General features: G+C 44.9%; 4 protein-coding genes across 6 annotated transcripts in view; 2 read left to right on the forward strand and 2 right to left on the reverse strand.

The window, feature by feature from the left end:
* Positions 1–4,575: 4,575 nt before the first annotated feature.
* Positions 4,576–6,554, forward strand: LOC308576241 (uncharacterized protein). The gene is made up of 3 exons (XM_081175419.1): positions 4,576–4,714; positions 4,952–5,071; positions 6,278–6,554. Exons 2-3 carry the CDS (start codon positions 5,053–5,055, stop codon positions 6,460–6,462), a joined length of 204 nt encoding a protein of 67 aa, XP_081031545.1. The 5' UTR covers positions 4,576–4,714; positions 4,952–5,052; the 3' UTR covers positions 6,463–6,554.
* Positions 6,555–10,361: 3,807 nt separating this feature from the next.
* DIABLO (diablo IAP-binding mitochondrial protein) lies at positions 10,362–15,243 on the forward strand. The gene is made up of 6 exons (XM_081174492.1): positions 10,362–10,679; positions 11,428–11,548; positions 13,235–13,366; positions 13,463–13,573; positions 13,906–14,002; positions 14,535–15,243. The coding sequence occupies exons 1-6, from the start codon at positions 10,627–10,629 to the stop codon at positions 14,750–14,752; spliced, it is 732 nt and encodes a 243-aa protein (XP_081030618.1). The 5' UTR covers positions 10,362–10,626; the 3' UTR covers positions 14,753–15,243.
* A 1,325-nt stretch (positions 15,244–16,568) lies between these two features.
* On the reverse strand, positions 16,569–23,761 carry B3GNT4 (UDP-GlcNAc:betaGal beta-1,3-N-acetylglucosaminyltransferase 4). 3 transcript variants are annotated; one of them, XM_081174484.1, is made up of 3 exons: positions 23,518–23,761; positions 21,123–21,183; positions 16,569–20,029 (listed from the first exon to the last, which is right to left on the reverse strand). In XM_081174484.1, exon 3 carries the CDS (start codon positions 20,000–20,002, stop codon positions 18,920–18,922), a length of 1,083 nt encoding a protein of 360 aa, XP_081030610.1. In that variant the 5' UTR covers positions 20,003–20,029; positions 21,123–21,183; positions 23,518–23,761; the 3' UTR covers positions 16,569–18,919. The 3 variants fall into 3 exon arrangements, with proteins under 3 accessions (XP_081030610.1, XP_081030608.1, XP_081030609.1); XM_081174482.1 differs by lacking the exons at positions 21,123–21,183; positions 23,518–23,761 and adding an exon at positions 22,041–22,203; XM_081174483.1 differs by lacking the exon at positions 23,518–23,761 and having other exon boundaries at positions 21,123–21,549.
* A 125-nt stretch (positions 23,762–23,886) lies between these two features.
* AACS (acetoacetyl-CoA synthetase) overlaps positions 23,887–27,823 on the reverse strand; it is a 59,852-nt gene continuing 55,915 nt past the window's right edge. The window contains exon 18 of the mRNA XM_081174464.1: positions 23,887–26,539. Coding sequence (XP_081030590.1) covers positions 26,402–26,539 — 138 coding nt within the window. The 3' untranslated portion in view covers positions 23,887–26,401. The remainder of the gene's footprint in view (positions 26,540–27,823) is intronic.

Here is a 27,823-nt window from a genome sequence, read left to right on the forward strand (position 1 = left end):
CCTGCTGCCCCCCATCCTCTGGGGCTGGCGATGGGGGAAGCACTGCTTTCCCCACCGCCAGCCTCAAACCCGGGTTGGAGAGCAGCGGCAAGGCGTCGCGCGCCTTCCTGCTGCCCCCCATCCTCTGGGGCTGGCGATGGGGGAAGCGCTGCTTTCCCCACCGCCAGCCTCAAACCCGGGTTGGAGAGCAGCGGCAAGGCGTCGCGCGCCTTCCTGCTGCCCCCCATCCTCTGGGGCTGGCGATGGGGGAAGCGCTGCTTTCCCCACCGCCAGCCTCAAACAGCAGACTCTCCTGGCTTCAGCGGAAGCAACGCGAAGCCTCCGGAGCGCAGGCTTCGGAGGCTTCGTGTTGCTATCGCTGAAGCCAAGGAGTCTGCATTCGCCCCATAAGACGCACCCACATTTCCCCTTCATTTTTGGAGGGGAAAAAGTGCGTCTTATAGGGCGAAAAATACGGTATAAAGATAAACAAGAAAAGTAGCTACTAGAATTTATAATTCAAGCAAAACACGCAAGTGCCAAATTCGCAAGGAAAATAGTTCTTTTTGCAATTGTTAATGTGTACTAATGTTTCTGTATCAGAAGCACAAGTAAATGAATCTCCTTCAGAACAAGTACGTGATACTTTCACATTAAGCTTCAGTTATTGCTGTAAAGGCAATTGTGTCCTTCATTGCTTTCTTCAAATTTCCAGGGTCAGTTTATAGATTTGTACATGAGGAAGAGCTTGCATGTTTCTGGGGAAAAGCTAGCATTTTTCACCATATCACTGGGGGAGTAATTGCATCCTAAATGGCTTCCTGAGTAGCTTGATTTTGATCTGTTTCTGGGGAAGGGCTTGCTTATCCCAAGGATAATAATTCGATAATGAGGGTGCCTGATTAAATTTAGAGTCCATTTGCTAAGCTATAATGCATCTCACTGAAAGATGTCACTTTAAATAGAGATGCTTTCATCTGAAATAACCAGAAGGAGGCAGGCAGCATTAAGGGTCAAAAATATACTTTATTTTTAAAGTGTAGGTGAGTGTGGTACTGATAAAGGGTGTGTACAGACACAATTTGAGCAGTAAGCCTGCTGAGAAAGCACTTGCCATGTGGTGTTTAGAGGAAAGATATCTTGGATTGAGCTCAGGAAACCAGCCTTGCGTTTATAGCAGAAGTCGCCTTTAAATGTTGCTGTAATGTTCTGGAGAAGCTGTGACAATTTTTCTTCTGTGCAAAATGGACTTCTAAGTGTGATGTGTATATAGCAGACTCTGGGTCTGACACTTATAATAATTTATTATTTATACCCCGCCCATCTGTCTGGGTTTCCCCACCCACTCTGGGCAGCTCCCAACCAAATACAGTGGTACCTCGCAAGACGAATGCCTCGCAAGACAAAAAACTCGCTAGACGAAAGGTTTTTTCGTCCGTGATTTGCCTCGCAAGACGAATTTCCCTATGGGCTTGCTTCGCAAGACGAAAACGTCTTGCGACTTTGTTAAGCCGTTTAAACCGTGCTTCGCAAGACGGAAAATTCGCTAGACGGCAAAAATTGCGGAACGAATTAATTTCGTCTTGCGGGGCACCACTGTATTAAAAACACAATACAGCATTAAACATTTAAAACTTCCCTAAACAGGGCTGCCTTCAGATGTCTTTTAAAAGTAAGATAGTTGCTTATTGCCTTGACATCTGATGGAAGGACGTTCTACAGGGCAGGCGTCCTACCCAGAAGGCCCTCTGCCTGGTTCCCTGTGACCTCACTTCTCACAATGAGGGAACTGCCAGAAGGCCCTCAGCGCTGGACCTCAGTGTCCGGGCAGAACGATGGGGGTGGAGATACTCCTACAGGTATACTGGACCGAGGCCGTTTAGGGCTTTAAAGGTCAGCACCAACACTTCGAATTGTGCTCTGAAACATACCGGGAGCCAATGCAGATCTCTCAGGACCGGTGTTATGTGGTCCCGGCGGCCACTCCCAATCACCAGTCTAGCTGCTGCATTCTGGATTAATTGCAGTTTCCGAGTCACCTTCAAAGGTAGCCCCACGTAGAGCGCGTTGCAGTAGTCCAAGCGGGAGATAACTAGTGCATGCACCACTCTGGCGAGACAGTCCGCGGGCAGGTAGGGTCTCAGCCTGCGTACCAGGTGGAGCTGGTAGACAGCTGCCCTGGACACAGAATTGACCTGCGCCTCCATGGACAGCTGTGAGTCCAAAATGGCTCCCAGGCTGTGCACCTGGTCCTTCAGGGGCACAGTTACCCCATTCAGGACCAGGGAGTCCTCCACACCAGCCTGCCCCCTGTCCCCCCAAAACAGTACTTCTGTCTTGTCCGGATTCAACCCCAATCTGTTTGCCACCATCCATCCAGACACTCACAGGACATTCACCGCCGTCACTGGTTCTGATTTAAAAGAGAGAGCTGGGTATCATCTGCATACTGATGAACACCCAGCCCAAACCCCCTGCTGATCTCTCTAGGTGGCTTCATATAAATGTTAAAAAACTTGGGGCAAGAGGATGGAGCTCTGAGGCACCCCACAAGTGAGAGCCCAGGGGTCTGAACACTCATCCCCCCCCACCACTTTCTGGACATAGCCAGAAGGAGTGTATAACAGTGCCTCCAGCTCCCAGCCCCTCTAGACATTCCAGAAGGATGTTATCGTCAATGGTATCAAAAGCTGCTGAGAGATCCAGCAGGACTAGGGAACAACACTCACCTTTGTCCCTAGCCCGCCAGAGATCATCGACCAGCACAACCAAGGCAGTTTCAGTCACATGATGAGGCCTGAATCCTGCCTGGAAGGGATCCAAATGGTCCGCATCCTCCAGGCGTGCTGGGAGTTGTTCAGCAACCACCCGCTCAGTCACTTAACTTCCATCTACAACAGATTCTGCATTAAGGGGAGAATTAGCCTCCTGTTTTTAGCACACAAAAATTGTAGGTTGAGAAACCAACCTCAGGCTAACAAGCAGATAAATACATTCCTTTACTAAACAGAACTTAAGCAAGTACAGTATTACATTCTCTTTCGCAATATGTTTAGAAAAGATGTCAATTTTCAGGGGTAAACCCCGAGAAAGTAAGTTGTTCAAATTAATTGATTTCAAGTAACAATTTACTACATGTATGCCTTTACTATGGGACGCGGGTGGCACTGTGGGTTAAACCACAGAGCCTCTTGGGCTTGCTGATCAGAAGGTCGGCGGTTCGAATCCCTGTGACGGGGTGAGCTCCTGTTGCTCGGTCCCTGCTCCTGCCAACCTAGCAGTTCGAAAGCACGTCAAAGTGCAAGTAGATAAACAGGTACCGCTCCGGCGGGAAGGTAAACAGCGTTTCTGTGCGCTGCTCTGGTTCGCCAGAAGCAGCTTAGTCATGCTGGCCACATGACCCGGAAGCTGTATGCCGGCTCCCTCGGCCAATAAAGCGAGATAAGCACCGCAACCCCAGAGTCTGTCACGACTGGACCTAAAGGTCAGGGGTCCCTTTACTTTACTATGCCTTTACTATAACTGATGGTTTTATTGTTTGCAATTTATGTGTAGTCGATCCAAGGCATGTGTATTTTTAAAAAAAACCTTAATGTGTTATTGGTTTATGGCAGGAGACATAAAGCTGTTGGTTTAAAACCACATAATTTATAATATAGTTTTATGGTGGGAGGCATGGCTGTTCTGAGATGGGAGGTCTGTGTGCCCTGTCTCACTGCTGTCATGAGATAAGATGCCTTTTATTCCCGATTCAGTAATGCAAATTGAGCTATATTAGGACTCTTAATAAAAGAATCAGCCATGGGCCCTGTGCCAGTCTCTCTGGACTCAACCAAGAAATGAGATATTTGTGATGGGAATTGTCATCCAAAACATATGGAGATGCCTTTGCTCTGATGCAATAGGGTGCTGGGTGGTCCAGTCATCTTGAGAAAATCAAAATGGTAGCAACGTCACAATCACACCATCATCCCAAGTGGAAAGAACCAGGCAGCTGAGTGGGCCAAATTACAGCAACTTTACCATCACGGGTCACCCACTCATTTTTCTTAAACAAGGGGATTTGTGCCTTTGGTGTTACTCTTCAACACAGAGGACCAGGGGTGCCAACTTGAATAAAATATTGTGGTGGCCCAGGTAAGCCCCACCCTGCATAATTGATCACACAATGCGGTGTACACACACTATTTGAATGGCAATGCCCAACAACTGGGGTGGCATGGCAGCCTCAAATATTTTATTGGGGAGGGCAAAGCCCCCTAGGCCCCTAGGAGTTGGCTTCTATGTACAGGACCATTAAAAATATTGTAACAGGAAATGTACAGGAAATCATAAGCTTCCTGAAACATTGGAGCTGAGGTGGAGGTATGAGGCACCCTGATAGTTATCTTTCCTTCTCCTTACACCTGAGCCCACGGCCAATAGTTGTCAATACGTATTAGAGGACTTTTTAGTTTGGATTATGCATACTTGTTTTCCTTCTACAGGGTTGGTGTACCTGTGACCCTTCAGTTGTTGTTGAACTATGACTCCCATAATCCTTGACTGCTGGCCATGCTGCCTAAGACTTAGGGGGCACTGAGCCCAACAACATGTGGAGGGCCACAACTTCCCAGCCCTTGCCATCCTGGTTTCTGTGCCTGTCTTAAGCAGCTGCTATATATAACTGAAATCATACACACAACTGTTACTGAAAATTGTGGACGGGGAGAGAACCAGAAACAAAAGCACAATTGTAAGTGGTGGGGGGCGGGAATGAGAGTTTATGAAATTCAGTACAATGCAATTTTTAAGACACCCAGGCTGCATGCATTTAACTTTCACTTAAAAAACCCACTAGGGATATTTTTGTGTGAAGATGAAGATGAACAAAGGAGTTCTGTATATCCTGCGGTCCTGTCCCTGACCACACCTAGTCCATTCCTACTTAAGCTGCCTTGTAAATACAGCGTCATTATGCCTGCCTCTCCAGATTAACAGACTCGAGGAAGATCCAGCTACATCACAAGGCTCCCAGGAGCCAGACGCTAAAGGGAGAGACCAGAAAGAAAGGTGCAGAGCAACTTTAAGTAAATGCCGTCATTTGCCCAGGGTAAGAAACTTCTTCTAATTTAGTTTATATCATGTAAAATATTTTAAACTTGTGGTCTGATAACTATATTGTTTTCTTCATATATATAATAAAACCTTGCATGAGATCAGCAGACATATATTGATATTAAGAATAATTAACAGATTATTAAACACAGTTTTACAAATTTATCTGATCATTGCTTTTAATAATTATTGCAGGTGCTTGGCATTATGGAAACTCAGTTCACTTCCAACCACTTTCATATTGTGTGAGAAAAATAATCTTCCTGGATTAACTTCCTGGCTTTATTTTTCTGTTGTTGAGACAAAAGTGTGTTTCTTTAGTCTGTGACCCTCTCAATGTGTGTGTGCCTCTTTAAAAAAAACAAACCTTTCATATACAAACACCATGAGAAAGAATAGGATTTTTTTATCTTTATACTGAATTGGCTCATCAAATCTTAATAATGGCAAAAATGTGCAGTATGGAATAGGGCAGCCAAGCATATAAGCTCCAAAGCCCTGGGAACTGAAAGGGTGCAGCCCCCTGACTTCCCCAAAGTTTAAGGACCACGGCAGATGGCTATGTTGCAGTAGTGCTGTATATCAATTTTACCACAATGGATTTCCCACTTTAATGCTGGTTATTTGGGGCAGATAAAAAGATGCAAGCTAAACAATATGTACTCAACCCTAAATCAAAGCAAAAGTTTTCTGCCAGTCTGTCCATTAGATGCAATTATAACATTAAATATTAAAGGAGGCTCCCTCCCTTTAGAGGAACAGACTGCTTTTTATTGGTGCATTTAGGTGGTATTAATGCATTATCAGCTATATATTGAGAGGTTTTGTTCTCCAACTGCACACAATCCATTTGTGGGGTCTAATTTCCTCATGTTTGGCTGACCCCTTTGTGTAGTAATCATTTGTGTAGATGACATATTACTTGGTCTCAAACTCCAAATTTAGATTTTGCAGAACCACTTTCAGATCTGCCCAGAGTACTGCAACCATCAGCGGCCTGAGCACAGATTTCTAGCCATTAACCAACTTAGACTGTGGTCAAGCCCTGTTGAATTCAGCAGAACTTACTTATGAGTTAGCATGTATGTGATTGCTCTATTATATATATCGGCTTAGGTCACTGTTGTATATCACAAGATCAGTTTCTGCTTTACAATACATCTTTAAACCTACTTTTGTTTTGTCTCTGTCTCCCTTGCAGATCAGACTATTCCCATGCATTTATTTCCACCACATTGCAAAGCCAGAATCATGCAGGAATCGTTTGCTGTCCATTTCCTGAAGGTGCTGAAGGAACTCCTAGCTTTTGTGCTGTTCAGTTACACAGTGCTGTTAGGGGCGCTGCTGTTGGCTGGCTGGACCACTTATTTCCTGGTGCTTAAGTGACAGCTCATGTTTTCCACCAGCAGCTTACAGATGGAGCCCAGATGCACTGTCTATCCAACACCCAATCAATAAACACAATTCCATTTCTATTCTAGAGACTCGACAAGTTTATTTTGTTACCTGCTTAATTATGTACCTTTAAGATATATAAAATGCAAGGCAAATTATTTTAATTATTTTTTGGTTGGTTGATTGATTGAGGTTACTTATATGCTGCTTTTCCACAATGAATTGTACCCAAAGCAGTTTCACAGCAAACATTAAAAAACACTGAAATGAAGAGCATTGGAAATATACAAATATATAAAATACAGAACACGTGAGTAAATTCTATCAAAATAACAAAAACAAAAAAACAATTTGGCAAACATTACAAAAAGAAAAAATCCAAACCATCTCCAAACAATATAGGCTAAAGTACATAAATATATGCCTGTTGCCTTTGTCCATGGAGTTTTCTTGGCAGGGATACTGGAGTGGCTTGCTGGTTCCTGCTCCAGGTGGATCACGTTTGGTCAAAAGTCTCCACTATGACCTGTCCATCTTGGGTGGCCCTGCACGGCATAGTTCATAGCCTCTCTGAGTTATTCAAGCCCCTTCACCACGGCAAGGCAGTGATCCATGGAGGAGGAGAAGAAGGGGATGACAGAGGACGAGATGGTTGGACAGTGTTCTCGAAGCTACCAACATGAGTTTGACCAAGCTGCGGGAGGCAGTGGAAGACATGTTCTGGTCCATGGGGTCACGAAGAGTCGGACATGACTAAACGACTAAACAGCAACACCACATCATAAATACATAGTAAAACAAGTTATCCAACAATAAAGGTTCTGGTCTTGCTGCACCCGAAGGAGCCTGGCTTAATTAAATACAATTCAGAATGACAGACTGCTGGCTTTCAGGCTACAGCTGCCTCCCATTTCCTTACTCCAGAGGAGGCTGACTGCAGCAAAAGGCAAATATCAGGGAGGGCAATGATGGTAAGTCTCTTCTCCAGCCTTCTGGAAGTACAGACTGCTGGTGCAGATCTTACTGTGCTTTTTGCATATTGTTTCAGGAGTTGGTATTTCAGTTAGAAGATCAATTACAAATTTATCCTCTGAAATTCATCTTCTTTCTCTTGTCTCCATGGGAGTACTACTATAAAAACAGAATCTAGTTGATCAAGCTGTAACTAGGTTCAGATGTTGACTTTTTAAATTATGATTTGTTACCTCGCTTGGAGCACACTCCTGGTTTTCTGCTTTTAGTTTCTCTCTCTGTTACAAAATCTCTGGCACAATGCTGTCTGGAGAAGGATTAAACCCCAGTGCAATTGTTCTCTCTAAAAATAAAAGCAACCGAGTTACCTGTGGGTCTTGTATAATTTATGTTGTTCAGATTGGGATTGTTTGCATTAAATCCTCAATAACTGCAGAGCAGAACATAAGATAAAAACGTATCACTACACGTTGTAACAGCAAAACAAAAACAAACACAAATAATAGGAGGACTTAAAAAAAAGAATGTTCTGAAGGTATCTACATGGGATACCTGAAGTAATCAATGCAAATTGATATTACATTTTTTTTTTAGGAAAAAGTGACAACATTTAACCTTTCTGTTACCTATATAATAGTTTCTCAACTGCTACATTGTTTATCGTGGTACCAGGTCTGCTAAGATTGTTACCTTAAACCCTGAAAGAAATTATATTTTGGGACACAATCTATGAGGAAATGAAAAAATTACTAAAAATTACATTTCACACACACACAAAAAAAGGAATCATTCCTTCTTGGCATTCTAACTGACAATATTCCAAAAGAAAGATTAAAATTATTTTTCTATGCAGTGACAGCGGCTGGGGTATTAATAGCCAAGTACTGGAAGGGTAACCATATACCAACTAGAGCAGAATGGCTACAAAAGCCGAGCGAGGACTTGGGACTCACTAAGGAGACTGAAGCCTTAAGGACCAAGTCAAATAAAATAGTCCAGAAAGATTGGGAATGCCTAAATACCCACCTATCAAGTTAAGGTTCAACAACCAAGATTGGTTGTGTTTTGAATAAACCCGTAAGTGGGAAAATGTCTCCTTATACCAAGATGAGGAATTTATTGAAATATAGAGATATTGTTTTAGTTATAGGAAATGAACCACTGTGAGGCCGATGGAAGTCAAAAACCCAAAAGTATAATAAAAAGAGATCCACCCCAGAAGGGTCAGCATCTCGGTAGAGAAATGAAATTCTGGGACGCCTATTATAGTTACGTTGTATTATGCTTATGTTCTTTTTGCGTTTGCTCTGTTTTCTTTTTCTTTTTATTCAATTGAAATGTTTGTATACTTTGTTTCGTTTGTATCTGCATAATAATTCAATAAAAATTTAAATTAAAAAAGAAGTGGTATTTTAAACATCTAATTAAATATTGTATAAATCTGAGCACCATGAAGCTAACACTTAGTTAGCTATTCTACTATAGGTTTTAATTTGCTTAATGTTCATCAAATCTTTCAGTTTATATTTAGGGAAATGTTCATTACCATTGTAATGGTGTATAATGTATATGTATTTACAAGTTAATGTTTCTGATGTTCAGAAGGGCTGAGATCTGGTCTAGATGCCATTTTATGAAATGTTACGTTTATTAAAGCCTTGCAAGCAATGCTGGAAACTGCAGCTGGCCAGTGTGCTGTTATAGTCATGTCCTGCTTGCAGGCTTCCCACAGGCAGGATCTGGTTGGTCACTGTGAGAACAGGACGCTGGACTAGATGGGTCCCCTTGGCCGGATCCAGCAGGCTCTTCTGGTCTTCTTAAAGCATCACACAGGCATATGCAGATGGGACCTTTATGGGACTGTAGGTCCATGATTTAGGTCCACTCTGTCTGACTCTATTCCCCCCTACAGTCCTGCCTGGGTGGAGGTCTTCTCTTGGCGCTGCCACCCTCACAGGCACACTGGGGGGGGGGGACACAGGACAGGGCCTTCTCAGTGGCTGCCCCAGCCAGAATGTGGAACTCCCTCCCTAGGCAAGCTAAACTGGCTTCCTCCTCCTTGACCTTCCCCCGGCACTTGGGAGAGTTTTCTGGTTTCAATAGGCTTTTGGTAACCAACTGTTTTTAAGGAAAGGGCTGGTGCCGTGATCTTTATGTGTGTGTGTTCTAGTAATCTTTAATTGTTCTTCATTCTTGATTCCTCCCCATGTTTTCATCTGTTTTATCTGTAGATGTCTTTACTCCTGGGAGGGTTTTGCTGCTTGTTTTTATTTTGGACTGATTTGTCATGCTGCTCTTCTGCTTCTTGCGATTTTTCGTATTATTTCTATTTCCTTTGCGTGTGCTTTTCCTGTTTTAATACATCAGCTGCTCTGGAAGTCTGAGACCAAAATATACAGAATAAACTTGAGGCAAGCTCTATTCAACATAAAAGAACCACCCGGCTCTCTTCTCAGCCGCCTCGGGCCGCGCGGAAGGAGAAGGAAGGGCGCGCTTTTCCCCTCGGCGAGGGCGGGCGGGGGCGGCTCGCCACGCGCACGCGCCAGGCGGTCTCTCACGCCAACAGGATCACGTGCTAACACGCAAGCAGCCCTCTCCCCCCCCCCGCTTCTGATCCCGACGCATGCGTAAAAGCTTGAAACCTCCTAGAGCCAGAAAATCTCAGAGCCACAAGGGCTCATCTTCCGGTAAAGAAACAGCCGCTGGGTCATTTAAACAGATGGACTCTGCAGGACCAGACGAAAGGACGCTCCGTCCCCATCGCCCTCGACGCCAATTCCATCTCGCTCAGGATTTCCAGCAAGTGGGACTCGGAGGCGCGTCGTCGCCCGTGGCGGCTTGCCGTGTCCATAGGAGCGCCACTCTACACTTTCGCATCTCTGCAGCGCGCACGTTCTCCTTCCTGCTCTGCGAAGACCTAAACAGAACCCGAGCCGTTCTAGAGCGGAAGTGACGATAGAAGGCGGCGGCTTCCTAATAATGAGGATTTTTGTCGTCGTTCTAGCTGTATAAATCCCTCGTAGACCCAGCCGGGATCAGCCTCTGAGGAAGGCAGCGGCGCGAAACGACTCTCGCAGAAGAAAAGGAGCGCGGAGGGCTACGTCCCTCCTTACGAAATAGCTCTATGGCATTAGCCGTGGCGCTGGTGATGACGTGTTTCCGCTGCGCCTTGACTGAACCAAGATGGCGACGGCCTTGAGTAGCCGGTGGCTGCGGAGCTGCTACGCTTTCTTCAGGTATCTGTGGATAGGCACCAGCTTCCTCCACTTCGCTCTGCTGCCCCCGCAGCTTTGTCTCCCCCCCCCCGGCCGCGCCTTTTGCTTCAGTTCACTTCCTTATCGACGTCCGCCTGGGATGAATTCGCTCCCGGAGGTGCTGCCGCCTCCTATAGTAGCGGCCCCTGCAGTGAATTAGTAAATCCTCTGTAGATAATGGAAGCGAAATTTGATCTGGACACCCAACTAAGTACAACAGAACCCAGTTTGTATTCACTGTACAAATCTCTCTTCTAACTGTTGCTATTGTGATTTTTAACTGCTCGTTCTGGACGTAGTTTGCCTGTATTGTTTTATTTGGATTATTTTACTTGTATTGCACCGTGAGCAAATAAAGAAATCAATATCTGCATCTTCAAAGGTACAAGGTATCTTTGAAAATGTTTTATAGTCTAAATCCTGGAGGAGGTAGACTGTTTTGCAGTGACAGATGTACAGTTGAATTGAATTTTATTATTATGGTCACTGACCAGTTCCAGCTCACTTACAATATCAGGAAAATCATAAAACACAACAGGAATACATTGATGTGTACAGTTAAGGAGTTTCTGCTCAGTTTCCTAACAGCCTGACTCTTGAAATGAGAGGACTGTAAGCAGGACTTGGCTGGCAGTGGACTCCAAATATGGTGGATCTTTGCTCATTTGTCCTCCAGAATTCATATTGCTTATAGCACTTGTACCTAAGATGGATATGTTTTTCCCCCTAGGCACAGTTTTCCCATCTTGGCAAATGGTAAAGCTCGTTGCATGTCAGGATTGAGGGGACCATGGAGCAAAGTGGTAGCACTGGGGTTTGGAGTAACCTTGTCTGCAATTCCTATTACACAGGTAACCCTCTGGGAAATATTTATCGGTTACAATGCCAGGACCAAAGGTTCAACTTAATTTTTAAATTCTTTGGTAGTCTCTCTTTTTTAAAACAAATCATTTCCCTTCCATTTGGGGTTGAATTTTTCTTCTATTTACACCTCCAGCCTTTCTGTCCTTGTTACTCTTTTATCTGGAACTTGCTGCCTCCTGACATCTGTGTCTCTACTTGTTTGCAGCTGTTTAAACAGTATGTGAAAATGTGGCTATTTGTCAGGGATGGGCAGGAGCCAGAGGAATGGGAGGGGGTGCTGTGTGAGCCGAGGGAGGCAGAGACTGGTGGTGCAAGAGGAAAGTCGGGAAGAGGAGACAGGGCAATGAGAGACAGAAGAGCTGCAGGAGGCCTCGGATATTGGAGAGACCGGGGTGCTTCTAGAGACAGTCATGGTTTTGGAAACCCCACTTTGTTGTCTCCACGCTCAAGGAGAGGCGTGTAGCGCCTGGAACAGCTAGAGCTGCTGTTGAGGAGGATCCATGCACTTCAAGTTTAAGACAGGAGGGGAAGGGGCCACACTGTAGCTCCAACTGTCCAAGACAGAGCACGGGTCTGCTAGTCGTAGGTGCCTAGACATGAGTCAGCATGAGTATTCTTGTGATGTAACCAAGTGCTTTGCTAATAAAGAACTAAAAATTCAGTTGCTCATCCTTGTTGGTCTGGTTCAACACTGTGCTCTGCCTCCACAATTGGAGGCATAAATGCTTCTGAATACCAGTTGCTGGAAACTACGGAAGGGGAGTTCTCTTGCACTTGAATCCTGTTTGCTGGTTTCCCACCTGCATCTTGTGAGCCACTGTGAGAACAAGATGGCCCATTGGCCGGAACCAGCAGGCTTTTCTCAGGTTCTTATTATAAGCATACAGCACCTAGCTGCTAAGGTATCATTACTGCTTTATTTTTTCCTCATATAATTAACGGAGAAATCACAACATTTGGCTTTCCCCAATGCATTTTCTAGTTATTTTATTTGGTTATGGAAAGGTTTTAGTTTTACCAGAAGGTAAAGAACTAACAGTTTATCTATTGACAGCTGCACAGATCACCATTAGTTATAACTGGGGGGAACCCAATGCTCTGACTTCAGATGAGTGGAGAGCTAAGGTGTGAGATATTGGACATATGATAAAACTGACAAACTCAGAACAAAAGAAGAAAAGCCTTGGCAATCTGTTCAGTGAAAAGTAGAGACTTTTTAATTATGTAAATATGGGATAATGTCGAGCCACATACTTTATTAGGAATTGCCTGAGGATAAGTAAACATTGTACTAGGTTTCAATAATTAGTTAACAGGTTTTACTCACAGCAGACCTACTGAAATTAATGGACATGTCTAACTTAGTTCCATTAATTTAAATGGGTTTTATCTGAGCAAACACTGGTTTTACCATTCCAGTTGTTTTAGGTCATTTTTTTCTTATAAGTAACAGATAGTATTATCATTTTGGTATCATTTTATGTATTTTACACATTCGTATATATATTTATACTTTTGATTGGTGTACTCACTGTTACGCTAATAAAATATTATTTAAAGTTAATGACTTCTGGCTTTTTTCTTTTTTGCCGGCAGCCATGTCAGGTTTCCAGATCTTGAAGAGCTATTATTTTGAAAAGCAAGCTGGCAAACGCATAATATTTGTCTTTCAGAAACATGATCCAAGCTCACTTAGCAATGAAGCGTTAATCCGAAGAGCTGTGTCTTTAGTAACCGATAGCACTGGTACCCTTCTCTCTCAAACAACATATGCGTTAATTGAAGCTCTAACAGAGTATACAACGGTAAGATGCTCTCTCTCTCAACTTCTGAATTCTGTAGCATAACACAAACTTTGAGTTAACTGGGTGCTACTGAGTGTGGGTTGTTTCCTGTTGCAGGCAGTTTACACGTTGGTGTCACTGTACCAGAAATACACACACCTCCTTGGGAAAATGAATTCCAATGAGGAGGATGCAGTTTGGCAGGTGATCATTGGTGCTCGAGTAGAGGTAAGGAACCAGCAAGAAACCTGGACTCAATGCATCTTTTTCAGGAACCAGTATTCCAGCATTGATATTCTGGATATGGACCCCAAAGGCCTGATTTCAAATTCCTTACTCCATTCTCACTTGAAACACAGCTTTTTTTAAAAAAAAAGCAAAAAAAAGCAGGCTTAACAGTGATCGGATATACAGCTGTAAGTTCAAATGAGAGTGGTTGTAAACGAATTGTGCCAAATCAGAAGTTTGCTTTTATTTAACCTAACCTGCTTATAAAATGTTTATTTTTGGTGGAATAAGCAAGTTCAGATGCTGTTTCTCATTGTAGCTTTTTTCTTTAGATGACTGCGAAGCAACAGGAGTACCTGAAGTTAGAATCCAGGTGGATGACTGCATTGCGCCTTTCAGAGATGGCAGCAGAAGCAGCGTATCAGTCTGGTATTATTCACTGAAGCATATCCCCATCACTGAATAGCTCCCCACTGTTGTCCTTTCCAAGGCATTTGCATCTTAGGACAAGTTGTATTCACTTGAATTGTCTCTCAAACACTTTGGTCCAGAAGAGTGTACGTGTAGGGGTGTTCCCACACCTATTTTGGAGTTTGGGTTGTACCATAGAAGCCCCCCCCCCTTCCAAAAGCATATTGGAGATGTTAAAAGAAAATAGCACAACATGCATATATGTGTTTCATCAAATGCAGACCATGTTTGGAGAGATCTTTTTAAACCAGCCTCAGGATTTGTTGTCCTGTGATGTGGTGAAAGAAAATAATGCAAGGAATTCTGCAAGACGGGTGCAAGGAAAGTCTGCATCTGCAACCATGTATGTCTGCACGTTGCTGTCATATGACAGCCATGTCTTAATGTGAATGACATGTGCCTATCCATGAACACCCTTGGATCTGTGCCTGGACCCAAGTCCAATCAGTGTTGTGGTGTAAATATGCTGATTTTAACCTTACTTTTTCAGGAGCTGATCAAGCATCCGTTTCAACACATAACCACATTCAGCTGGTGAAAACCCAAGTGCAAGAGGTGCGGCAGCTGTCGCAGAAAGCAGAGACTAAGCTGGCGGAAGTTCAAACTGAGGAGCTCATGAAGCTGACAGAAGAGCCACCGTTGCTGCCAGCCGGTCGACAAGCCAGCGTGGAGGAAACCAATGAAGAAGCCTACCTGCGTGAAGACTGAAGTGTTGCTAGCCTTGAGGATTTTGCCCCCAACTTTGATGGGGGAAGGAGGCACTAAGTTTAAATGCCAACCTTATTAGCTGCAGGTCTTGGACATTGGAAGTTGTATTTCTGATTTGTGGGAAAGTGTTTCTATTTAAATCAACTATGCAAATGTGAAAGTAGCCAGCTGAGGGGTCCTTTCTTGGCTGTGGGGGTCTATTGTTAGAATGGCTAATGAAGATGATTCAGTAACAGGTCCTCAAACTTTCAAAAGCCTGGAGCTAATTGTACCTTCAATTTCAAAAGGGTTGGGTTTTTTCTTTGAAAATATTTACTTGGGTTGTAAAGGAAATGAAGTCATGCCAACTATTATTGCACCTGAAATTTCACAAGTAAGTTGCCAGAAAGTCAGTTTAAAAGATAAATGTCACTTGTGTATATGCTCCGCTCTAATTATGTGAACTTTAGCAACCTCTTTTTAAAAATAAAAGTTAGCGGGACTTCTTTTAACTGTAGCTAAAGGCAGATTCTCAAAAGTGGACTATGCAGACAATAGTCCCAATATGGCACAGGTGATCTACATGCTAGCACACAGTAGGTGAAGTCACACAAGGGTGTCTCATTACCACCACCACAATTACACAACCACCACCACCAACAATAATTTAATCATTCAGTTCAGATAGCTGCACCCAGCAATGGGAATAATCTGTTGTCCTAACATTATGGAGTAAAAAAATTCAAAAGGTGATGGGGAGAATAGGTTGTGCAGCATCTATCACGCTACTAAAAGGCACCTTTCGAGACAAGTGATTAAAATTTTCAGTGCAATCTTGCACATTCAATATGACTTACTCATAAGTGCATTTAATCTAACTCCAACAAAAACTGTGTTTCAAATCAAATATACCGTATTTTTCGCCCTATAGGACGCACCGGCCCATAGGACGCACCTAGTTTTTTTTTGGGGGGGGGGGAATCAAGGGGGAAAAATTTATCCCCCCCCCCCCAGGTTTGCGCAGCCATCCCCAAGCTAGAAGAGGGAGACGGAGCGCTCCGTCTCCCTCTTCTGCCTTCAGGGACAGCCTCCCTAGCCTCCGTGGGGCAGCGGCTTGCCCCGCTGTCCCCCGAGCTTATGGGGCTGGCGATGGGGAGAAGCAAGCTTGCTTCTCCCCCCCGCCAGCCTCCAGACCAGGTCGGGGAATAGCGGGGTGGCGGTGCTGCGCCTCCCCGCTATCCCCCGAGTTTGTGGGCTGCAGGCTGCTGCCCGCAAGCCTTGCGAGCCCGCGGGACCTCCCGCCGGGCTTGCAAGGCTTGCGGATAGCTGCCTGAAGCCCAGGGAGCGAGAGGGGCAGTGCGCACTGACCCCTCTCGCTCTCCAGGCTTCAGCGAAAGCCTGCATTCGCCCCATAGGACGCACACACATTTCCCCTTCATTTTTGGAGGGGAAAAAGTGCGTCCTATAGGGCGAAAAATACGGTTCCTCTATATAGCTTGGAGCTTATGACATATAGAGGTGGGTTTTATCTTACTCAAACACAAAGTGAAGAGAACCCTTTGGAATGCTATGTGAGCCAGGTAATGCGAAAGAAAGGTGGGCTAGGCTTTTTGTAAAGGCAAATCACTTCCTGTGGTCAGATGGAACTGTTGCACACAAACCTTCACTTCTCACTGCTGCACGCATCATGGCTCAAGAGACACACCACAAGTGTCCTTTCATCTCATCTTCATACCACCATAATTGAATGCCCCTTGCTATCAATGCCCCTGCATGAACACACTAATTGCAAAAACAATAACACATCTATGCCTCCCCAAGAAAGACACCGTTCTCATAGATTGCAAACGAAATTTAATGTTCTATTCTCCACCCACCAGCTCCCAACTTTAGGGAAGCATAAATCAGATTGCATCAGAAAAGAAAGTAGTCACAGTACTTTTTTTAAAATACAGGAAAGGTATGCTAACAGGAACAGCCGGGACTTGTGGGCCTTGTCAGCAATGATTTGGATTTCTGCTGTTTGACAATGCATGATGCTTTTTTGGAGACAACAAGGCAGTCTATCAAAACAAAAACTGCAGCATGGAAGGCCCAGAGATTTTCAGGAGAAGGGAATGCAAAAGATGCAGCTTGAGAAAATGTAAGAAGGGGAGAATCCAACTTCGCTGATGACATTGCATAATAATAATTTTTAAAAATCAATACAGAAATTTGAACTAGGATTTTAATTTCAACAATAATAATATGAAAAGATGTGTCTATGTGTGCTTGTAATGCACATCACCCTTACAACTAAGCCCAGGAAAGTTACCTGCCCATTAACATCTTTACTAGCCTGTTCACTTACCCTATTTATGTAAATTTATGGAGCTGACAAGACTAAAAAATGGGTGAAGGGGAGAAGAAGAAAAAACGGTTTTCCTATTTATTAACATCTCCCCCCGCCCCCCGCCAGCTGGTCACCTGGAGACACTTCACACATGCATGTAATCAGCTGCATTGCCCACTTTCTATTCCCCGTCTCCCTGCAATCTTTAATTTTAAATGCTGCATAGACATTTCTTCTATCCATTATTCTCTGTTGGCACATGGGAGTTCAACCCCTATTCTTCCAAATAATTCATCATTGGTGTGAAAGGGAAGGAAACGAAGCAAGCCAGGGTTATTTGCAGTTCCATCCCCAACACACAGTACTTTTCCTGCCCAAATTCCAGTGAGAAAAATGACTACTGAAACATGAAAACCATGAAGACATGTTATGGCTCTTGGTTAGGCATGAATATATTGTGCAACATGTATTTTGTTACAGCACAGTGACTTACCCCTTAGGTTAATACAGAGGTTACCGTAAAAGACGATTCGGGGTTTCTATCTTCAGAGTCCAGTGACCCAGGCCTAGTGAAGCACTCTGCACCTGCCTTCCTCCAGATGCTTAAATACAACCCCATCTTCCTTGACCCCTGTCTACTGCTAATGAAGTGCAAACATCTGGAGGGCCCTCAAATTGGGAAGAGAAGCACCTGAGTTTGAAGAACAGCTCAAAATACCCCTGGACTTTATGCCAAGGCCAAGGTGGCTTGCTACTGTAGGAGACTCCAATGGTCTAGCAACACTACACATTTTAACAAGTTTAGCTGTTGTGGGTCCTCTCTCCCTGAGCATTATGGGATTTGTACTTTTACAAGCTCATCCCTCGTCTGGAAGCCATGAAAATTATTAAACATGTTTTAAACTGATCTAAACCTGTGTAGAGGAGACATGGGGTTGGTCTGATGGGGAATGTTATTAGTTGTGCCTTTTCTGTTAAAAAAAAATCCTGCCTTTCACCATCATGTAACCCAGGGTATCCACTGGTGCTCTCTGCTTATAAAAAGAGTCTGCTGGACCAGGCCAGTGGTCAGCATCCTGCTCTTCTGGGAAGCCCATGAGCAGAACCTGGGTACCATAGCAGTCTCCTCATCTGTAAGTACCAGCAACTGGTGCTGAGAGGGACGTTTCCTCTGACAATAGTGGAAGAACATAGTCATTATGGCTGGTAGTCTTTGATAGCCTTATCAGGCACTGAACAGACTGAACCTGCGTAGCTCCATTTTGTGTGCCCTCAGACCACATCCTGCAATCAACATTCCCCCAGAATATTTGAGACTTCACATTTTCGCTAGTGAGACATTTACAAAGACTGCCAAAAGTATTACACTGGTTGCTTGACCTTTGACCGTAGTGCTTCAACAGAGAAAATACTATTTTTTATTGTTTTCTCTCAAGTTGAAGTTTTTTCTCTTTATGAACCAATGTACTCCTGATGAGTACTTCCAGTCAAGGTGAAGCTGGTGCAGCAGGTAACCAAAGAAACAGAAACAAGAGACGACTTTATTTTAGGATGCAGGGAGAGCCTGGCCACAGCCATTTACTCCAGTACCAGGGAGAAGATGCTACCAGGAAAAGCATGAAAGCAAACCCTCCCCTCCCTCCTCCTCTGCAGCTGCCTCTGGGCATGGCAGGTTGCTAACTTTTGAGGACATCTGTAAACAAGTTTGGGGGTGGGAAATCAGTGCAATAAAATTATTCTACCATAAATAATCTTTTTTTTAAAAAGGAAAGATATCTGTTTATATCAATTTAAGCCAGCTCCTATCAAAGTCTCAGTCTGGTAGTTTTACTGCACCAGACACGTCCTAATCTATCCTATAGTTTCTGAGTTACTGACGTGGCACATCGGAGGTTGTCGTCTTTCAGCAACGTCCACATGACCCACAGCTCTGTTGGGTTCAGTTTGTGTATAATCATCAGTTCTTTGTACAGGCAGGGATCAAAGGGATTAAAGGGCCTCTGGATTCCAAAGGTCTTAAAGCCAGGATGGTGCACTGGGATGATCCCCATTTTGGCCAAGCACATCCCAACAAAGACATCGTCTATTGGGAACAGCTCAATGTCCTCAGCTGCCACCTGCAGCTGCTGCACCATCAGCCGTGACATGACATAGCCGCCGCCACCAGCATAGTGTGGATAGAAGGATGCCGGATACATTGACTCTGGGATGAAATACTTGGTGTTGGTGTTCCTGATTGGCCGGGCTTTGCTGATGACATCCCCAGCAAAAAGGTATTTGTCAGGGTCCAGATGCTCAAGGAACTCTACAATGTTGTAGGTGTTCACAAAGACATCATCATCACCCTTCAACACAAAGCAGGCATGGGGGCAGTCCTCTGCCACCCACCGAAGGAAATGCAGCTCCTTCAGTGTCAGGTTGAAGAAGTTATCAACAAAATCCCACTGGAGGATATCGTCAAACTCCAGGTTTTCATAGGCCAAAAGCTGGTGGAGGGAGTGAGCCTGAACTTTGATCTCTGAGCGGCCAAGCAAGAACAGGAGCCTCACCAATTTCCCACCAATAATGGCCTCCTTCCCCCAGGTGCTCCTGATGGCTGCGCGGCGGTCTATGTTCACAGGGGTGGACTTGATTGCTAGCAGGAGGAAGGTCTCTGCAGCACATCTGGAGGGCTTCAGCAATGTCGAGAAATTCCGGCAGTGTTTATAGGTTAAGAAAACACGGTGAACCTCAGGGAGGGAGGGAAAGGAATTCGCGACCATCATGTCTGGCAAGCATTTGCTTGATTTCACCAGCTTCGGAATGCTCACGTTTGGCCTGCGCAGTTCTCTGTTTGCCAAAGACGCAACCAGCTTGGCATCTCTCCTTAAGTAGACCAAGCATGCAAGTAATAGAGCTGGTAAGATGTACACCGAGAATCTTCTCATCCTGGTCTGCATCTCAGCTAATGTTGGAGAACTGAACCCCTACATGACAAAGGTGGAGGACAACTGTAAGGTTACTTTTCCATGTGGTCTGTATTAAGTTAAGCAAGTGAGCACACAATCTGTTCTGTTTGAAATACTATGAGCACAGGTGGGATTCCTACTACCTTGATAAAATCACACAACCCCACACCCGATTACTTGGGCTGTCTACCCGATTAAAGAAATCTTAGCAAATAAATACCCTAGTATGAGTTTCAGCAAATTAATTGAACAAATCTGAATCTGAGCAAAAATAATGCTGAAGCAACAACACAGTTCCTTGCTGAAGAGAGGGAAACAGTAGTTGCCAAATTCAGTTCTATGGGTACTTCATATTGTTAAGATTATGCATATGTCAAATCTGCTACAGATTAATCAAAGAGCACTGTGTAATCAAAGGGTTTTTTTAATTGGTTAGATTAATCAATTAAATATTGCAGACCTGCTTATTACCTCAGCACCCTTGTAAGTTGTCTTCCTGAAGCCCTTGCTATTGTTTTTACCAGGACATAATTTCTCAGTGTTTCTACCCAAAGTGGGGCATTCATTTTGGGTGAGCCAACATGACTAGCTCCACGCAGGCATCAGATTCCAAGAACTGCCACTTTCATTGCAACCTACCAGACACACAAAAAGCAAATGAGTAGTTCTCATGACTGTAAAAAGGCACAACTGAAGACATAGAGGCATTTGGCTCAAAACTAGGACTCTTAGTGGGATGGAGCGGAATCCAATTCACAAACGGTGTTACGTGCAAGTGAGGTTATACCTATGATTTCACCATAGTGTAATACCTAGTGTAATACACACCTTCCATGGCCCACATGGAGCTGTGCCTTGCAAGTAAAATCAGTGGCAAAGCTTACTTGCACAAGAGCTCCATCTGTGTACTGCAAAAGACACGAAGCTCTGGATCAGAATGCCTCTCTCAGGCACACGCAAGCTCCTAGTTCTGCTCCTATAATCTGCACTCACTTACCCCCTCCCTCAGTCACCACTCACCACAACTATGTTCTTTTCTCCTTAGCTAACATTTCTCTAACTATTTCTGCCCCAAGAGCATCGGAATAAAAGCAAGTGGCTGCCCAGCTACCTAAACACTTGCAGATGCAAACTGACACGGATGCCTCCAAGTTGCCAGCTGGTTGAAGAAACTGATGGAAAAGAAAAATGATGAAAATAAGCAAGAGGCAGTTACAGATCTTCAGGCTTTGAGTTTTCTGGGTGCAGAGCAGAAGAGCTCCATCCCCCAGCTGGCATGCTGCAAGTTCAACCACACAGACCAGCTGCTGTGGACCACACAAGAGTCTCACTGTGAATCCAGGTGGTCCATGGAGCTGCTCCCAACAGCCAAAGGAAGTCTCAATTAGCATCGTTTACAAGCAGATGACTATTAGCAACAAAGAGCAGGCTTTGCCTGAGTGCCACCTAAAGGGGCATTGGGCGGCTGATCTAGCACCTGGGCAGGAAACCAGGGTTGTTGTGTGGTGGCCTACTCTGGTTAAAAAAGAGGCAAGCCTGACTTCAAAACCCTGTGGCTGAATGTGGTTCCTAGTTGCTTATGAAGCTTTAATACAGAAGTGTGCACACCATCACCTCCACCCAAAAGTTCATTTTTGTGCAAGTAACTACAAAGTGTGATGCCTCATCGCCAATCCTGGCTCACATACATCTAAATAAAGGTCTGGCGCTCCTTCCCTGGAGACTGTGCTGTACTACATGTCCTGCTGTCATGAAGCCTTGTCTCTTTTAGACTGCCCAGTACAGCAATCCATAAGGAAGTGTCATTGGCCCAGTCCTGTGGAACTCTCTGTCACTGGAGAGTCAGCAGGCACCTCCTGTGCCAACTTTTAAACACCTGCTGAAAACTTTTCTGCCAGGCCTATACAGATAATGACTCCAAGCATGGGCTACTGGTGTCTGTTTTTAATTTCCTTTTGTTTTTAACTTGTTTTAAATTTTTCATGATGTATTTTTATAAGAAATAAATAAAATGATAAATCAGTGTTACCTTTTTGCAAGCTGTCAGCCAAGCCTAAATTTCCCCAGCTGCTTCCAGGTGAGCAGGCTCAGGACAGAAAAACAAAACCCTCGGGAAAACCTGCGAGAAAAGTCTCTGCGCATCCCGGGCGGGCCGCTGCGATCCTCCGAGAGAGCGGAGGCCAGCAGAAGAAGGCGGCCGGCCGGCGGCAGGCAGAAGTCCGCCAGGTCCCCGTCGCAAAGACTCTCCGCTCGCCCCGCAGCCCCCCGCCCGGAGCCCCTCGGGAAACGCCTCGGGCGCGCCCGGCCGGCCGGCTGCCTGGCCCTTCCTCCCAGCGGGGCTCCGGCCGCCCTCGCCGCCGCCGCCTTCCCTCCCTGGTCCAGGGCGGAGTCGCCCGCCCCCCGCCCGCGGGACTGGAAGCAGAATTGAATCCCGCCCCCCTACATCCCTAGGCTATGGACCCATTATGCCTTGAAAGAATTCTGGGCAGTAAAGATTACCCCAAGCAGAGCTACAATTCCCAATGACTCTTAACAAACTACCAGATTAATGTACTATTCCATATTTGCTAATTAATAAAGATCACAGTGCTTTGTAAATGCCAGCCATTTTGCATGAATGATGAATCCGTGTACGTTTAAGAATGTTGGAGAAGGAACTGGGGGTGCAAGGCTTTGGAGGAACTTGGTCATGGGCAGGTTTGTGGGGGTGCTGGTGTGATGAGACTAGTACCACGGATGCCCCAGGCAGGAATACCATTTGCCTGGACTAGGGGTGTACTCAGCACCTCTCTTTTTAGAATATTTTATTGATTTTATAATAATTGATTTTATAATAATTGGCATTGATCAACTTCCAACAAAACCTATATTAGAAAATATAGAAGGGACATTGTCAAAACTGAATCTACTCCTTTTTTTCTGAGCAGTAGGACTGCCCACAACTGCCATCACATTGCAAAGGTATCTCACCTTTGAAATTAAACGACAGCAGCTCCACACGGACTTATGGTGTCTTTATTTGCAATATTAGGGTTTTTCCAGACTGGTGATTTTTGTGGGGGTGCTGTGCAGCAAAAATAATGCACGAGTGCTGGATTTAAGCAGGAGAGTGTGCAAATTATTCCATTTTATAAGTTGTTCTGTGATACTGCTGCAGTGTTACTGGGGTCTGGAGAGGCAACCACATCAGGACACACAAAAAAAGCAACCGCAGAATATGTATGCTCTGAAAAGATACAGAATTTCAGGAGGAAGTTATGGGACACGCACTGATTGGAAATGAAGCCATATGCCTGCCCCAAAGCGTTTGCATGTGCCAGCGTTACTGAAAGCAGAGTCATGTATAACCACCCTGACAAATCATGCCCAATAAAGAGCACTTGCTCCTTTGGTTAGTGTGGCGCTGATCATGTCAAGGTTGCAGATCTGATCCCTGTAAGTGACAGCAGCCCAGTTTATGATGCAGCCTCACTTTTGCCCCCCTTCTCAAGGCTCTGTGATGAAACCTCTATTCCTTCGGCAAGGATGATGCAATGCCTGCTTCTGGGGGCCTCTGAATGTGTGGTGGGCACAGAACGGAGAGAATCGCCTACATGGAGGACAGAGAAGGGAGCTTTGAGTGTGTGGAGAAACTGGCCTACTGTATGGGGCAACATTTACGTTTCTTGCTCCACCCACTTTTGACTGGCCCCACCCACCACCAGCACATGGCCCTCAGAAGGCTGTCCAGGAGGGAATGTGGCCCCCAGGCTACAACCCCCCCTGCCTGGACTAGGAGAAGCAGCAGTGTGGAGAAGCTGAAGAGGAGGGAAGAAGGGAGGATTTACTGACCTCTGCTCCTTACAAAGTATGATCAATTCACTCCACAATAAAGATGAGAATTTATTCTGCAGTTTTATTAAGTTTAAATTCCTTAAAGCATCACTGAGATCACTCAACGTGATTTTAAAAAGGGGGGAGGGATCCAAGACAGAATTTGTTCACCAATCATTCCAAATAACGCAGGAGTTTTTGAAGCACCAAACCTTTCTTTCTTGCAGAGTTCACACAACTACATCTTCCATTATGAAAAACACAATGGACCATAAAAAATCTGTTTAGTTGTTTTCCATACACAAGTAACAATTTGTTTTATTAGGGGGGAAATCCCTTTACAAAGCACCAAGAAACAGTTCCTTCCACCTCCCCCCCCCCACACCCCCAAAAGATCACACGGTAGGGTTATTATTTTAAAGAAAGGAAGTTACTCATATTGGCCACCAAACACAAAGGTCTTGGGAGTTTCTGGGACACAGGATGGGCAGACAGCAGCCTGTATACTCAATCCATCCCACAAAGGGGCTTCTCTTCCGGCCCTGGTGTTAAGCCTTAATCTCATGGACTCTCCACACCTATTTTTCTCTTCTCTTGTTTTCTCCCACAAAAGCCGAGGTCACAACCATTTAAAGCTCATGGCTTCTCTCCAGCTCAAGTAACCCCAGGAGCATTCACATACTCCCCCTGCAAGTTACAGTTCCCAGAATTCTTTGGGGGAAGCCATGTGATTTAAACAGATGGTGTGGTTGTGACCTGATTTTAAGATAAAGGGCTCTCAAACTTCCTTTCCAAGTCCACCAGCAGCTAATGGAAGAGAGGTTCTGCCAGCACTCTCCTGCTTACACACCCAATTTCCTGGGCCCTACTTGTAAACCAACACAGGCAAATGGGGGCTAAGTATCCAAAGTCTCTATGGGATGTGTTCTGCCAAAGCTACCATTGCTGTTGGCAGTGTGGAAGAAAAGGTTCAAGAGCCAATGCGATGCCCTCCAGATGTTCCAAGGACCACAGCGCCCATCACCCTTGACCACTGGGCTACGCAGGCTGGGCTGAAGGGAGCTGGCATCCATCAGCATCCAGAGAGCACCACACTGACCTTCACTGGTGACAATGTCCTCCTTTAGCCCACACACAGTTAAAAATGGGGATGTACAAGATCAGTGACTTTGCAGTTTACTTCCACGCTCAGGATCCGCAATGGGTTGTGCATGAAAATCACATTGACCTGCTTTCTTCAGATCTGCATAAAAATTTAAAGCAGGAAAACTGTTTCAGGAAACTAAGTGCATAGTCATGCTTCTAATTCCAGCATCTCCCCTTTCTCCAAAAGAGACTGTTTGAGGGCTGGGAAGATGAGGCATTGAAATCCTGGTGCCAACCCAAAGTCCCGGGGAACTGATGGAACGATCTGCTAGTCACTGCTAGCCGGTTCCACTGGTTGCAAGATGTGTCTAAATGAGGGCTGCAACCTTTCATATTTTAGCAGGAAAGTCAAGTATTATTTCAAACAGTGGCAGCAAATCTGTGCTCTGTTCCAAAACAGGCTTTGCCAAACTGGTGCCCCTCCCGGTGTTTTTCTGGCTGGTTCCGATGGAAGCAGTAGTCCAAAAGTAGTCCTAAAAGCTAATCTTAAAAAGAGGTATTTCTAAAAAATAAAAAAAGTTTTAAACACAGACCCAGAAGTCAATCTCTTTATTTAAAAAATAATAAGTAAAAATAAAGTGAATCCAGCTGCTGTGAACACTTCCTTGCATCTGGGAAACCTTCCCACATGCAATTGTCAGTGACAGACCAATCCCCCGTCTCCTGTTGAGGATTGGGGGGTGTGGTCTAAGGGAAACACCCTCAGTTCTTCAGAATGCTGCTATCTAAGCCTACTGGGCACTATCACCACTGAGAATGCACTCTTTCTATCACACTCAACATCCCCATTGCCTAAAAAACCTCAAGTGAAGAACAGTGGCAAGCATGAGAAACATGCCCATAGTCTTCTAGTCTTCCCACTGAAAAGCCACCAGTAGTTTCCTGGAATCTTGAGCAGTCTTAAACCATAACCAGGAATGAGAACGTGCAGCCCTCCAGATGCTGCTGAACTACAATTCCTATAATCCCTGACAATTAGCCATGCTGGTTGAGGCTGATGGGAGTTGGAGTCCAACAGCGTCTCGGGGGAAACAGGTGCCCCACCTCCAACCATAATCAAATGGTATATATGCCTACCACCCTATTTCCTCGATTTTAAAAGATAAAATTCAAACCAGAAGACCCATTTTTTTAGTGTAGATCATTTAAAAAGTCTCTGTACCCAGCTGCATCTAAAAAGAGGCAAGCTAGATCTTCTAGGCTGGAAGGAAAGCAACGCCGATACACAACAATTTGCAGGGCTGCCCTTCCCGAAGCCTTTTCATGAAGCACTTGGCAAATCAAAACAGTGTTTCTCCTTTTTCAAAAGAAACACCATTGCTTAAATAGTTTCTTTTGCATACAGCGTCCATATACATATTATATACACAGTACAAAACCATACACACGCGCACACACACAAACACAGAGAGGGGGGAAAGGGAGGTTCCTTCAGAAGTTCTGGAGCTCAGGAATGTCTCGGTAAAGGTCCAGGGTCTCTGGATTGGAGAAGATGCCCCGCTGAGCCACTTCCTTCCCGGCGATAACGTGTTTGACAGCAACTTCAACTTTCTTCCCATTTATTGTGTACTGTGAAATTAAGCAGATAAGGACATAAGAATCGCCTGCTGCTGCCTTAGGCCAATGGCCCTCCTAGTCCAGGGGCCAACCAGATGCCGGGGGGAAACCAGAACATGACCCCAAGAGCCCTCCTTCCTTCTGCAGCTTCCAGAAACTGGTATTCTGAAGCATCGCTGCCTCCAGCTCAGAGGGAGAATTTGGCCATCATGCCTAGTAGCCACTGCTAGGCAAACGGTGATGCTGTGCTCATGACTCCAAGACACCAAATCACAAGTTAATATATGTAACTGAGTTACTGTAATGGTATCATTTTAATTATACTCTTATGGTTCCAAGTGTTTCGTAATACCTATCGCATTGCCTGTGTATGCAAAAGGCCTGACTGGCTAACCAGCAATAAATGTGCTTGCTTGGGTTGCAGACTGTTAAAAGTTCTGCATCCCACATCCAGTTCTCTCCCAGTCACCAGCCAGATGCCTCTGGAAAGTCCACGCTCTTCCTACACACTGGCTCACGAAGAAACAGTAAGCTCTCTGCTCCCAAAAGGGAGGTCAGTGGCAGGTAAATACTGTTTTGCAGTTCCAGGAGTTATATTTGACAAAAAAAGCGTAGGTCAAAGGAGAGAGGCAGGAAACAAAACAAAACAAAAAGAATGGGAGGAAAGCAAGAATGCAGCTCTGAGTGCTTTCTTGTAGGGACATATTTTACCTCAAAATGTGATTAGAATTCAGTTATACATACCTTCAGAGTGTTGGCTACTTAATGATCTAAACTAGGACTCCTAGGTAACCAGCTGTCATATAAACACCCCAAAGCCTCCTTTTACTTTTTCGTTTCAGTTTATGGAGCCATTTGAAGCTGATCTTCCATAGCTTTTTTTGCAGAGGGATGGGAGCATACAACCAGAGATCAGGACCAGACCCACCCCACACACTGGGCCTGATGATGCTGCTTTTCAGAGAGGCAGGCTGGGGCAAAGTGTGGCTTAAAGCAAAACATGCTGGTACCAAAAAGCTGAAGACAATGGCTTCTATAATGTGGGTGAGCGATTCTGCCACACTCATCAGCTCGCAAGACACTATAACAACCCCATTAAAGTACGTACTGGCTAGACCAACGTGGTGCCCTGCAGAAGTTGCTGGATCACCAAGATCATCTTGAGGAGTGCTGTTAGTTGCCCTCCATGTTAAAGAGGCCCGACTGGCCTCAACTGGAAGTGGGGCATTTGGTGCTGCTGGCCTCATGCTATGGAACATGGTTCAGGCAGAGATGTGGCAGGAGGCATCCTTGCTT

This window comes from Podarcis bocagei, assembly GCF_964188305.1.
Source record: "Podarcis bocagei genome assembly, chromosome: 16".
In the NCBI taxonomy this organism is placed as follows: Eukaryota; Metazoa; Chordata; class Lepidosauria; order Squamata; family Lacertidae; genus Podarcis; species Podarcis bocagei.

Excerpts from the sequence above, each read along its gene's own strand:
- B3GNT4 (XM_081174484.1), bottom strand. The coding sequence starts at position 20,002 with ATGCAGACCAGGATGAGAAGATTCTCGGTGTACATCTTACCAGCTCTA.
- DIABLO (XM_081174492.1), top strand. The coding sequence starts at position 10,627 with ATGGCGACGGCCTTGAGTAGCCGGTGGCTGCGGAGCTGCTACGCTTTC. Across the intron at positions 13,367-13,462 it reads CTCTAACAGAGTATACAACG|GCAGTTTACACGTTGGTGTC; the intron begins GTAAGATGCTCT and ends TTCCTGTTGCAG. Across the intron at positions 14,003-14,534 it reads AGAAGCAGCGTATCAGTCTG|GAGCTGATCAAGCATCCGTT; the intron begins GTATTATTCACT and ends TTACTTTTTCAG.